Here is a 13,903-nt window from a genome sequence, read left to right as displayed (position 1 = left end):
AACTTGTTTGTCAAGCAGCCACCATGTTGATATTGAGCAACTTCAAGATGGTCTGATAAACAGTGACCAAAACAATCTTACCACACCTCATGCGAAGTACACCGTTGTGTGTCTTAGATGTCTTTGAAGACACAATTCATCAAAAAATAATAATCCATACCAAAATGTGAAAATGTTAAATGATACCTAGAGCTTCTCAAAATATTTTTTTGCCTCAATTTTTATTTATTTATTTGTTGATTTCCCTATTCATTGTGTCACACTTGCTCATTAACCCTGTCTGATATGGCCAACAGGCTTCTTACATGTGTAACTGTTCCTCCTTAAGGGCACATTGTGCAATAAAATGTTTTACCTGTCATTTTTCAAGAGAAAACAGCCCTTCAGAATTCACCGAGTGCACAAAAAAATAACCTATTTTAGAGAACAACAACAAATCTTAATACACATAGGAGCTTGAGGAGGCTATAGCAATGAATCAACCAGATGCAGGAGATGTGTACTGATGTTGGCAAACTGACGTTTGCATAACCTTATTGCTGCTATCTCCTGCGTCTATCTGAGAGAAATGAGTACAGTTATTTTAACATCACACCACCATCACCTTCTCCCTGCCCCGGCCAGGGTGCCCCTATCCATGGGTGTGCCCTGCCAGCTCGGAACAAACACACACACACACACACACACACACACACACACACACACACACACACACACACACTGGGCCAAAGTTACAGTCAAGTATACAGTTGTGCAAATGCTTATATTGTGATGCAAGGCTCTGACAGCTGGGTGTGTTGCCAAACTCCGTTAGGAGCAGTTTCACTGGTCTGGTTGATCAGGTCCAGAGTCTCGCCACTAAACAAGTTCAACAACAATCACATGCCCTTTTTTTTTTTTTTGTCCAGGGAAAGCAGGGCGTAAGAATTTTGTCAGAGGAAACTGAGAAAACTGCTAAAATTCTATATTTGCAAAGAAAGAAAGCTGTTTTAATCCGTCTCAACTCCTCCTCGGGCATTGAGTTTATCATGTCTGTGGTATCTTACCTGATGATAAGACATGTTTGTCCTGAATGGATGGCTTTGTATTACTTTATTGGTTTACACAGCTCTTGTAGAAAAACAAGTGTTTGTATAACATGTACATTAATACATGTTATATAATGGTTAAATTACAGTGAACCGCACAGTCCACAACTGTACACAGCATAGAGTTGTTAACAACATTTTTAAAAGCAATATTTCTTAACACTCACTGACTTTATTGGCTCAGAGGAATGTTGCTAAACCAGCCTTTAAGTGTTTATTTGTTGCTCTGTTTGTGTTGCTACGTATGAGTGTTTGTCCAAGCTCATCTTTGGGGGCTGAAGCTGTTTTGATAATCTGTTGCTGCCGTGACGACAGTTACACGGAAGCAGACTAGGCTGCTGGAAAGATAGAGAGATTATTAGATTATTTGACATTTGACTACACTTGGTTGGTCAAAAAACCCCCCAAAAATATATATAAAAAAGTAATGACTTTTTTTTTTATAAGTGGCTGAAAGACAAACTGTTTGAGTCTCTATTTTAATTTTACATTTGATCATGTTTTTTTTTTTTTTGGTTTTTTTTTTAATCCCATTGTATATCACTATAATATAATTTATTCATAAAAGCTTCAAAATTTGCCACATTTTGACTTCTGGCCAGCTTTGACAGATGTTTATTTTTTTATTTTAAAGTCTAAAGTTGTTTAGAAGTCTTTTATCAACGATATCACTGTCCTACGTGGACAGATTGAGTGATTGAGTTGACAAAAGTGGAATGTGTCGATATTCCAAATCTATTTTAATCTAAGGGCAAAGATAGACTGAAGGACTCCATAAGTGTTAGCTCTAAGTCTCTATCGAACGCCTTGTTTTTGTTAGACTTGTCCTTAAATGTTCATACAAACCTGCTATGTAGATTCCATTTATCCACGTAGATGCAAATATTCTTAATTTGACTTCAAAAAACGAAGGCAAAAGAAGAGCTCAAGGTTGAAAATAAAAAATTTTCATAATCCGGTACCTGTAATTATTATGGAGAGAAATATGGCACTTGCAGCTGCAGCATCTGCGATAACCTGAAGTAGCACACAGGCACACACATGCCTGAACACGTAGGTGTGACAGCACACACACCTCAACATTCCCTCTGCAGGGATTAAGGACGTTTCATGCCCACATTCATTAGAGTTCATAAATCATGTGTTACGGGGTTAATATTTCAGCGACAGTCTGCGGGGGAAGTGCAGTGACTGCGCATCTGGTCAAAGCTGAGTTAAGACAAGAAATGAGATTTTGTAGACATCTGCTCTGTCTTGTGACCAAGAATCCTGATTCAATTATGCTCCATTTCAGAGAAAAAGTGTCAAATTTGCAGTAAAAATCTAATCCGATTTAAGTAAACCACATGAAGTATAGTTACTACGCTCTGGCATTGTATTTCTGAACTGATACTGCAGTTTGTTTTGGAAACCTTAACCTCCCTTCACCAGTCACATTTCTTTCAAAGACTTTGTAGGGACTCTGAGTTTTATCCTAATAATAAAAATATTGGATAAACCCAGTTAGATTTTACCTTTGCAGCAGGTTTATAGTAGTTAAAAGTCATCCAAAGGCAAAGTGCAGTATTTGCATTTTTGGATCAGAGGACAGATCAATAAGTTCTTCCTAAGAATACATCCCATGACTGTGTTACTAATGATACACCTCTTTGGCTGGACAATGTCAAAAGTTCTAAGAACAATGAAGTTAATCATTATTTTCACTCATTGGATTCACTGATGCTGGTGGTTCAGAAAGATCCAAAAGATGCCATAACGATGGAGTAAGTCTTTAAATACTTTGTAGCCTCACAGTCAATTTTTATTAACTCACTTTTCATGCTTCCAGCTTTGAATTCCTCAAAGTAGTTCGATGGTTGCTCTGTTCGTAGATTCCATTTGCTGGTGCTTTGAGTTAACAGTTGAATTTGCATGTTTAGACCATAAAAAAGCAGCCAGTATTTGATTAATGAGCACAGTCTTTGCATAGATTGCACATGATCTTTGACCTTTGTAATAACTGCAGGATCTGTGTGTGTGTGTGTGTGTGTGCGTGTGTGTGTGTGCTGTTTTTAAGTGTATACAAAATGTGATGTAGCTGCAGTGAATTAAAACTTCCTACATCCAGTTCATTGACTACATCTTGTACCATACAGAGAAGATGAGATATTCTGGTGTACCAGGAGTACTGCGGGTCCATTTTGCCGCTGCAAAAGCTTGTAGAAAGCATATGGATGAATGAGCTTACAGGTAAGTGGCTAAGCATTTGTGTCGAACTTGACATTTGAGCTCTCTGCACGTGTGCGTCAGTCCAAAAAGACAGGAAACACACAAAGACACCCAAACGACAGTCCAAGCTGCAAGATGATATGAATGCACCGTATGAATTTGCTCGCAAGTGAGAGAGGAAATCGTGTCTTCTTCGCTTCGGATAATCCAGTTTAGAGCGTTCACCTACTGATGTCTTAACTACATCAGCTGCCGACTAATCTACAACAAACACACGTGCAAGATCTCATTATCGCCGACATCAGGAACGACAAACATTTGCAAAGTGTGATGGAATTAAAAATATTTCCAGTCCCGCTGACACCAAATACTCAGAATCAGCGTTTTCATCTCGGAGGACAAAGAACATCAAACTTTTTTTTTTTTTTTGATTTTGACAGTCAAAACAGTCGTCTGTTTTAACAATTTCTCTCAGGACGTGCTCCAATCTTCTGTGGTTGAAGTTTTTCCACTTGCTGGACACAACAGAGGAAGCCACCAGATCTCCCAATACTTCCTTTTCTGTTTCAAGTACCCAAGAACATGCTGAGGAGGAAACGAATTCTAAAAGCCAAAACAGTCAAGTGATGAATAAAGTCCAATTGTCTGAGCCTTCCCTCAGAAATCGGTCCAACTTCCTGCAATGCATTTCATGCTGCAGAGCAAATCTGGCTACATATTTGACCAGTTGGCTGCAGAACACTAAAAGTTCCCCCACATACAGACGTGATTAGGACTCAATTAGTCCCTTTTTAACTCTGTTCCGGTGTTCAGTGCAGAGACATGTTTTTGCCTGATAAAAACACCAAAGACTTGATGTTTTGTTTCCCGTCTGCTGCTTTGCTTCATCCCGGGGAAGGTTCAAGTCTCCAAACACCTGAAGAGAGGTCGAGTCCCACGCCACCAAGAGTCTTGAAAACAATTTGAACGGGAAGAAAACTATATTTTTGACTGGAGGGGGCATTTAACTTTGTGACACCTCTCTTAAGCACATAACATAACCAGCGGCCCTCTCACTTTTGTAGAAACGGCCGACGTGATCAAATATTTGTTGTTTGATTCAGGAAAAGAATACGGATATGTCTGTCAATCCAAAAAGATTAGAGACACCATCAGGTTGCGCTTTCACTTGTCTAATCTTCAGCACACACACACACACACAATGCACAGTTAAGGACTAGTGCACACACAGACCATCTCGTTAAAAGTAGAACACAATATTGGCCTTTTTAGGAATGTTTTTGATGAAAAGAACATCACACACACACACACACACACGGGCCTCTATCAGGTGAGGGGGATTACAAAGAGACAGTGAGCATGTCTCAGTCCTGCTGTGGGACAGTCATGCCGCTCTGGTCAGTGGTCTAATCCAATTAGCGGCGATCAGCTAAGAGTAATAGGATTGTTAGACCACAGTACAGATGTACCGTGTAGCCATGACGGTACACTTGATATACGCCAATAAAAGTTAATAAAAGGTTGCTGAGCGAAGCCGTAGTCGTTCTTTTTATGGAGCTGAAGTCCAAGTGTTTAGCCCATAAATAGGTCCGACGTAAAACATGCAGCTCGGCTTCCAGAATGATGGAGGGAAGCAGCAAATCCATCTGGGAGGGGACCAGAGGATGTGGAAAAATGTGGAAAAGTAGAAATAACCCATCAAAAATATGGATATCGTGCCAATGAAAAAAACAAACAAACAAAAAAAAACACGCAGTATTTTTACAATTTCAAACCCCAAGAACAAATTCCCCTTTTTATTAAATTGAGCATGACGAGATCGAGCAAATTAATACCAATTACTGCCATAAGATGAGGCCAAAAAAACAAAACAAAACAAAACTTTTATTTTACTGCTGTCATTGGGCAAGTTAGTGAATTTGTCCAGGAGCTTTCACACACCAACCAAGGACAAACATTTCTCCTTTTTTGCTGTAAAAAATATTACATTTAAATTAGGGAGAGTTAAAAAAAAAAAAAAAAACATTAAAGAAGCAGTTCTACATTTACATTTCAGACAAAAAGACAACCGGTTTTATTCTGTATTTTGAAAAATGAAAAGTAACACAATTTAATCTTTCAATGTGACTCGCTAAGAAAGGACTACCAGTCAGGGCTCCTGTCAATAGTCGGCACGCTTCCATCTCAGAATTTCCCTCGCTGAACACGTCAGAGAATAGATGAACTGTAATATTCTCTCTTTTCCACTACTTTACTTCCTCACTCGATTGCGGCATCATTTTCCAAAACAGCCGCCTGAAAGACAAAGACTGGTGTGTAGTTGTCAAGTCGGCGGGTAACAGAGAGAGAGAAAGTACCATCAAGGGACTCGTCCGAAAGAAATGCAGCAGACTCAAAAACACAAGAACAGAAGCTTCGTTGTGGAAGACTAGTTTATCAAAAGAATACACATTAATATTCATGTATAAAACATTAAAAAAAACAGCGAATGAAAATAAACAGTAATAAAATATATACTTTCTTTTTTCTGATCTACTAATCTTCTTTTTTTTTTTTTTTTTTTAAGTAGCATGTAATAAACTGCAGTCCGTTAATACTGTCCACACCTCCGCGGCACGTTCCCTCGCTCACTTTGTCACAGAGCCACAGAGTCACAAAAGTCCTGTTTGATCATTTTTAGAGGCTAGAAATTGACTTTTAAGTCAACTATAAATGGATTAAATTTAGATTTGATAAGGCAGTTAAGTTAGGATTGCTGCACTTGTTGCATAACAACACAAGATGAAGAACCCCCCCCCCCTTCTCACAGTGAGTGCGTCTCTTAGCGCAGCTTCATTAAGGCAGATACGGCACATTAATCTCACTAATGGCGGTTTCGCTCACGTTTCTGTCAGATGAAGGTCACAAACACACATACATGCGCGCGCGCACGCACGCACGCACGCACACACACACACACACACACACAGAGCTGGACCGTCAGAGTGAGCTGTGCTTGTTTAAACAGCAGCTGTGTCAAGATGGCTGCAAAAAAGCTGCGAGCCTCATTAACCCGCACAGACACACTTGTCAGGTCACAGGCGCTTGAAATCTGCTCTGATGATTCAACTAACAACAGTAGTTAAAGCAAGACAAATGGATGGAGTGTGTTCTGGAAGCCCCCCCCCCCCCCCCGGAACGTCTTGAAATTTTTTGAACGCCTGTGTTTTCTAATCAGCTCTAATTTGTGAAAATATCCCTTGAGGGAGATTCTTCTTCTCCATTCCCTAAATGAATCTGCTCAATTGGTGCGTTTAACTCCGCTTTCCTGCCGGTGTCTGTATCTCAACTCCAAGGGGTTAAAGGTCAAAAGTCATTGGAAACAGGCCAACTCAGCAACAGATAAATGTGGATCCGACGTCTTTCTTCACTGCGGGAGTCTCTTTAAATAACAATCAAAGTTGTTTTGTTTATTTATTATTTAGTTATATATTTATTTCATTGTTGTCTCACATGAATTATATGTGTCTCTTTCAGGATCCAGTTGTTCCAACTGCAGCTCCGTTAATGTCCTTCTTTGTTCGTCCATTTCAATCCTCCGTCAGGGTTGTGATCAGGATATGATAAAGTGATGGTGGATCAGCGGGGAAAACAGAAAGGGTTATTGGAAGAAAAAAAGGTCTTATGAGAAGCAGAAGGAGGATTTATTTCTCCTTTGTCTCTCCTCTGATCATTGTTCACCTATTCACATGGGTTTTATGTAACTTTTGCGCTTAATGTGAAAAGGCAGGAGATTAGAAAGAAACAAAAGCTGCTCAAATACTGAACTTTGTGTCTCTGAACTGAACAAACCCTGAAAAAATAATCATCCATCCTTCACCCTTGATTTCCATCCCTATCCACTCCCCCTCCTCCTCCTCCTCCTCCTTCGTCCCTTTCCACTCAACCTATTGTCCGTCTGCGTACTATTTGCAAACAAACTGGTCCACGAGCGTTGTGCAGCGTTTGCACTTGACGTAGCAGCACCAGTGGAACTTGCAGTGGCAGCGCTCGTGCTTGTAGGTCTTGAATTGGTCGTATCCTCTGCCGCAGCACATGAGCTCGCAGCCGTCCATGCCCTCCGAGGTTTTGTTGCAGAGTCGTCCCTGTGTGCCCAGTGAGCCCGTGGTCTCGTTGTGGAGGCAGTAGTCTGGGCTGGGGTCGATGTAGACCAGGTCTTCGGGGGTTGGGGTGTTGAAACGCTTGTCTACGAGCTCCAGTTTCCCCTGGATTAGACAAAAATTGACAAATTTTTGATTAAGAGTATTGTTTTTCCGGTTGGGGGGGTAATACTGATCAGTTAAGAGAGCCATCAACTATCAGCTCAGTACCTTTCGTCCGATGCGCATGGCAGCAGCACTGTCGTACTTCTCTTTCAGAAACTCTCCAACGCGTCTGAAGTCGGCCAGCTGGAGCCAGCAGGTCTTCAGACTGCAGGAACCTGAGACACCGTGACACTTACAGGCCACATTCGCAAGGTTGTAGACCGCCTGGAGGAGTAAAGAGATGTAGATTTTAGATTGAGGTGTTTTTTTCAATTAAATAATTAGGTTTTGTTTTTTTTTAATCCGGCATTTTCACAAAACAATATTCCATTCGTGCCAAAGGAAGAAAAAGAATCAAGACATCAAAATTAAAGTTATGTGCCAAGTTAAGTTTTCAAACTCAATGCGTTTGACCGCAGCTCAGCAAGATGCTGCCATCTAGTGGAAAGTATATGTAACTACACCTGCCTGGACATTCAAGCTCAGGTAAATGACTCTTGGATCAAGATCATAGGAGAAGTTAAGTAAAAAAAAGGCTTATTTTTATGTTATTAGTTATAGTTATGTTTGTTTTGTGCCATTTTGCATATTTTTATTTTTAAATCTGCAGGGCAAATGTTTATCCCTGCATCACACACACACACACACACACACACACACACACACACACACACACACACACACACACACACACACACACACACACACACACACACTCTCGCATCCTTCAATCCGTTCAATGATGGCTCGAGTGTGGCAGCTGTGTTTGAATGGAGTGCCTGAGAGGAACTTCCTTTAAAATTTCCTTTGTACAGTCTATTTTCATTTATCCATCATAATCATTTGACGGTGCAAAACTTCCACCATTAAAAGCAGTAAAACGAAGATATAAAATAGAAACAAACTACCACCAGAAGAAATGTAATTATTCTACAACAACTTTCCCACACCGTGATGATTCTACACGGTAGTTTAAAGAGACGTATGTGAGAAAGAGTTACAGTTATACGAGTTACCACTATGATCCGTCCCTTTGTGTTGCATGGATTCTGTTATGAAAATTACTTTTTAAAAAGTTTGAAATCATTACCATGTCATTCTCAACTGGCTACGAATTTGACGAAAAAAAATGGATATACATATTTTCTGTTATCACCTACTTTTATGTTACGATGACCAAAAAAATTGGAATGTTATTAGGATTTAAACTGAAATTTGATGTGACAGAGATTGAGATATTTGCACAGGTTGTTTGTTTCCCCCACATGCATCTGATGATTGTTTCGGGGCTTTAGCTTTACGTAGCATCTTGTACATGCGGGTGTTTTAAAAGAACAGAACAGGAAATGCGAGATTTATGGTTCTCACAGCAGTGAACTTTAGGGGGAGCCATTCACCCCTGCAGCTTCACCAGACCAGTTAACCCCCCAACAAACACACACGCACGCATGCACGCACACACACACACACACACACACACACACACACACACGCACACACGCACACACGCACGCACACTAAACCAAGTATACCGCCACTAATCAGGCATTGCGTGTTGTTTTACGTTTGTCTTATCTTTTCAAATTTAACGATTTCTGAAACACACCCAAATGAAACCCGTCACTCCGTCTCCTCACGTTGCCTGATCCCAATTACCTTTTCACCTCTGTTAACCCCCCCCCCGCCCCCCAACACCCCGACCCCCACCTCTCACCCCCTGCTCCCCTCTCCTTTCCTACCCAGCAGGCATAGCACTCGGCACCCTCCAATCCTGCCATTAAACCCCCGTGACCCCCTCAGACAGACAGGCTGGGACAATGACATTTTGTTAGAGCCAAGTCCTTCTTTCCTACTCAAGCAATGTAACAGGAAGGATCGGACCACTCCTGAGTCCGGGGGAACCTACTTCACTTTATAAGGTTTGAAATGATATTACATATTCACATCACCAGGAGGAAATCCTTACGTTTTATGACGCCTTGCTGTTTTATGAGCTTTCATTTTTGTTCCACCACCCCTCCCACTGTGAGCTTTATTAGACGGCCAGGACTAATAAAAAATATGAATTCACCCTTTTTGAATCTAAGGTCTCACAGTGAGAATAATATCTTTAATCACTCTTATTAGGGCGATCAAATCAGAGGTTTTGTTGTTTGTTGTTTTTGTTTACAACCTTCATCCATGAACTGGAGCTCTGTTCTTCGCAGACGCAGTCCTTCAGAAAATATCTGCCAATAATATTGTGATGTTAAATCAAAGGGTGGGTGTGTGTGTGTGTGTGTGTGTGTGTGTGTGTGTGTGTGTGTGTGTGAAGTATAATACTGTGCTATTAGGTGGTTCATGCCTGCTGGGTGCACTGACACTGGACCTGATGAAAACACACAAGCACACACACACACACACACACACACACACACACACACACAGGTTCAGTCATCCATGGTGAGGACACGGTCTCTGTGACATGCACAATAGGTTTTGTGCTCAGACAGGGTTAGGGGTTAGTAGCCGTGTGTGTGTGTGTGTGTGTGTGTGTGTGTGTGTGTGTGTGTGTGTGTGTGAGTGTGTGTGTGTGTGTGTTTGAAGAAATAGAATAGGCGAGAAATGGAGTAAATGACTACCCCTTTGTGACAAGATAAGCAATGTAAGAGTGAAAATAATGGTTAGGATGAGATGTTCCAACCTGGTCCTCTTGTTTTTATTTTTACATGATCTATATTGTTTATACCTTACAGTTATATTTAAGTACACTTAGTTTTGTTGTGTGCCACTGAAGATGATACAAACATCTGGAAACCAACTTTTCCAAATAAAGGAAGTTGTTGTTTCACAGTCATTTTTGACTGTTCTTTAGAGTTGGAGCTGATGAGAGGGCTCTCTCCCATAACCCATGCACTCTGGTGCAAATACCACCGCCTACATTCAGTAGGTGGCGCTACAGAAGACACGCTTACTACTACATAGTATGTCATTGTACTTCACATGATGACGACACCGTGTAATTTGGATGTAAAGGTTAGTTCCCGCTTTCTTTCTTATGGTGTTTGTGACCAAATTTGAGACGGATCTGGTCGAACCACTTGGAGGAACCACGCCAGAGTGTCAAAAAAACAAAACAAAAACATGTCACTTCCTGTCTCCACAAGACAGCACTTTGACTGATCCGTCCCAAAATTATATTTTGGCCCATTCTATACACATCTAAAACATTTAGTGTGAAATTTGCCTCATAGTTTTTTTTTTAGAGTACAGACACACATGACCTCCATGGTTGAGGAAACAAGCGACCCTCTTCAATTTCCCAACTCGGAGCCTCCAGGGAAAAAGGAATGTTCATGATCTTTGTATCTGCAGGCTGTGTGTGTGGCAACATCACAAACTTGCGCTTCCTGAGTGAAATAGTTATGCTGGGATTTCATTAAAAATCACTGGCTCAAGTAGAAAAATCTGTTTCTACATGATTTTTTCTCAAATAGACACGGAATGAGAAACGAACGCAGACCTACATTTATGTTTTTCTGTAAGTCCAAACGATGATGAGGTGCTTCTCTTTAGCTATGACATTTAATTTCCTAAATCTAAACAGGTCATTGTTGCAGAAGAATAATCCAGGAGTTGACAGACGATGTGCAGAGCTGCTCGGAAACAGCTTGTTTTTGTCTTTATAGACTGGGAATGTACATCCAGTTGTTTTGGTCTCTGTGTGACAAGAACTGCCTCATTTGATTTGTGTGAAACGGAGACAGTTAGCCTAGGTGGCTGTGCGTGTGGGTGTGTGTGTGTCTTTGAGAGTCGGGAGAGTGTGACGGAGGGCCATCCCTCACCCTGCAGACGATTGTACACGCGCACACAAAAAGACGACCATGTTGTCTGGCTTTTTCACAAATCAAATGAAGCTGAGCATATCCACACACACACACACACACACACACACACACACACACACACACACACACACACACACACACACACACACACACACACACAGAGCGACACGCCCCTGTCACCTCTACAAAAGCCCTGTGGTTTGCCTTATTCAACCAAGCAAGACAAATCCCGCTTAGGACAAACCACCGTGTCCATGAAAGAAAAAGCGAGAAACAGAGAGAGGTAGAAAAAAGGAGAGAAACACTCTTCCTCTCCTCTTTTTCATCTCCCCCTTCTCCCCTCTTCCGTTTCGATGGACATGCAACAATGAGAGCCAGGGATCAAACAGGAGAGAGGAGGAAAAGTCTGTCAAAAAGAGTGTGTATGTTACAGCCATGTGAGAAATGTGTGTTTCTGTATGTGTGTGTGTTAATACAAAAGCTGTTGCAGTAGATCTTTTTCTCTCATATACTCACTTATAGCCCCAACGGGACCCTCAGCAGAAACACAACCTCTCCAGACCCTCACCTTTGACCTCTGAAACACACACTCGCAAAACCAGGCTCACTGTCTCTCACACAAATCAAATCGAGGTGAGCTACACGCACGCACGCACGCACACACACACACATACACACACAAGCATCTCTGTCTTGTAAACAGCTCAAACAAAGCTTGTCTAGCTGAAGATAAACACATTCTCCTGATCAACCATGTACCAGAATGAGCAAATGGACCCTTTTTTATGAGGGTGTATAACTGTGTGTGTGTGTGTGTGTGTGTGTGTGTGTGTGTGTGTGTGTGTGTGTTAGTGAGTGTGAAGTCTAATCAAAGGTGAAAGGTTCCTTTAAGCGCATTGCTTGTAAGTATTCTCAAACAGCTTAAGCTCCCATTGTCTCTTCACAACAAACTTTCGGTTCCGATCCGTCTGTTTTGGTTCTCGTACAAACTCAACCAGGTTTCCTCTAAAATCTTACAGAACAATCAAAAATGTACTGCATAGCTGCACTTGCATGTGTGTCTTGTTTATGAGTGTGTGTTACTCTAGTGGAATGTGCATTGACCGGGTGACCTAGCCAGACTCCAAGGGCATTAGCAGTTCTACCATTTGGACCCTCCCAATAAATAACCTTCACACAAATACTACCAGGTCAGGCGATCGGGCGCAACCTTGACTCACCCACACATTCCTAACAAACACACAGATAGCGTTTGGGCTGAAGAAGGGAGGACACATGGAGTCTCACTTCCAGCTGTTTCTATTTTCATTTTTAGTCTCCAAATGTGAAGATGGCGTGTTTTGTCTTCCGTACCTGCCTCCCCGCTTCGTTATTCTGCAGGTTCATCAGTGTTCGGGAGTGCTCCGGTGAACCACGAATGTAGTTCTTCTCTCTCTCCCTGGCGTCCACAAACTCTCGAGCGAAGCGGTAACCGTAGTGCACGTTGTCGCCGCAGCCGCCCCACAGCCAATCTCGTGGCAGGTCCCTCGGACGCGCAGCTCGACTGCAGCCGCAGGTGGAGAGCTCTCCTTCACGGCACGCCCTGCTGATGGCGTTGACCACGCCGGCTGCACTTATGGCGTAAGTGAAGGCTGTTTCTCTGGAACCTGATGGAGACAGAAAGAGATTTAAGTTACTAAATTTGCCATGATGGGTGTGTGTTTGTGTGTGTGTTCAGTGACAGGAAACATGGGTAGCTGCAAAGGTTTACCCTCCCTCCCTCCCTCACACGAAGCCCCCACACCCTGCTTGACCCAACAATAGACAATAGCTGGGATTTGAAGCTCAAACTCTGGAGATACAAACTCAGTGTTCAACAACACACAAAGAAAACTAAAATTAAAAACAGAGGAGCTGCAACATTTAATCATACAAGTGTCCAAAAGAAAACGACTCACTATTTTGATAATTGATTTGTTTCTGGCTTTTTTTAATCAAAACTTGCTGGTTTTGGTCATTATTGCCAGAACATTAAGAGCCTTTGGGGTTTTGGACTGTTGGACGAACAAAACAAGCAACTTGAACACATCACTTTGGCCTCCAGGAACTTTCTTTTTGAATTTCTTGACATTTTATGAACTAAATAACTTAGTATTAATCATAAAAAGAATCGGCAGATTAATCAATATGGAAAATGATCTTTAGTTCCAGCCCATTGTGCTGATGCCTTTACTCTTTTCTTGTGTTCTTGTTTTCTTTTCTAACGCCACGGATGATCTACAGCCGTTACGCTTACAGCTCTGACATGAAGTCACTGCACCTGAGAGGAGAAACACGGTCATCCATCAGACGAAACTTCAGTCTATTTTTACTTCCTTCAACAGAGCAGGCCATATGAAAGATTTCCTCTGTGGAATACACAACTCAGCCCGCATGTCCTTTTCACTGGATTAATACGCAAACCACTTCAACACGCGAAGGAGACACAACGGCCTGACAGGTAGGAGGTTAAGTGCTC

General features: G+C 41.7%; 1 protein-coding gene across 6 annotated transcripts in view; it reads right to left on the bottom strand.

Moving 5' to 3' along the window:
- Positions 1-6,466: 6,466 nt before the first annotated feature.
- Positions 6,467-13,903, bottom strand: part of wnt5b (wingless-type MMTV integration site family, member 5b) — an 88,007-nt gene continuing 80,570 nt past the window's right edge. For all 6 annotated transcript variants that reach the window (XM_086202152.1, XM_086202150.1, XM_086202151.1 and 3 more), the window contains 3 exons: positions 12,760-13,052; positions 7,646-7,804; positions 6,467-7,540 (listed from right to left, as the gene is read on the bottom strand). In XM_086202152.1, coding sequence (XP_086058278.1) covers positions 7,241-7,540; positions 7,646-7,804; positions 12,760-13,052 — 752 coding nt within the window. In that variant the 3' untranslated portion in view covers positions 6,467-7,240. The remainder of the gene's footprint in view (positions 7,541-7,645; positions 7,805-12,759; positions 13,053-13,903) is intronic.

Source organism: Aulostomus chinensis, chromosome 4, assembly GCF_037954235.1.
Source record: "Aulostomus chinensis isolate RoL2024-O1b breed Wild chromosome 4, RoL_Achi_v1.0, whole genome shotgun sequence".
Lineage (NCBI taxonomy): Eukaryota > Metazoa > Chordata > Actinopteri > Syngnathiformes > Aulostomidae > Aulostomus > Aulostomus chinensis.
Note: the sequence above shows the minus strand (reverse complement) of the source record. Positions and strands in the feature narration are given on the sequence as shown.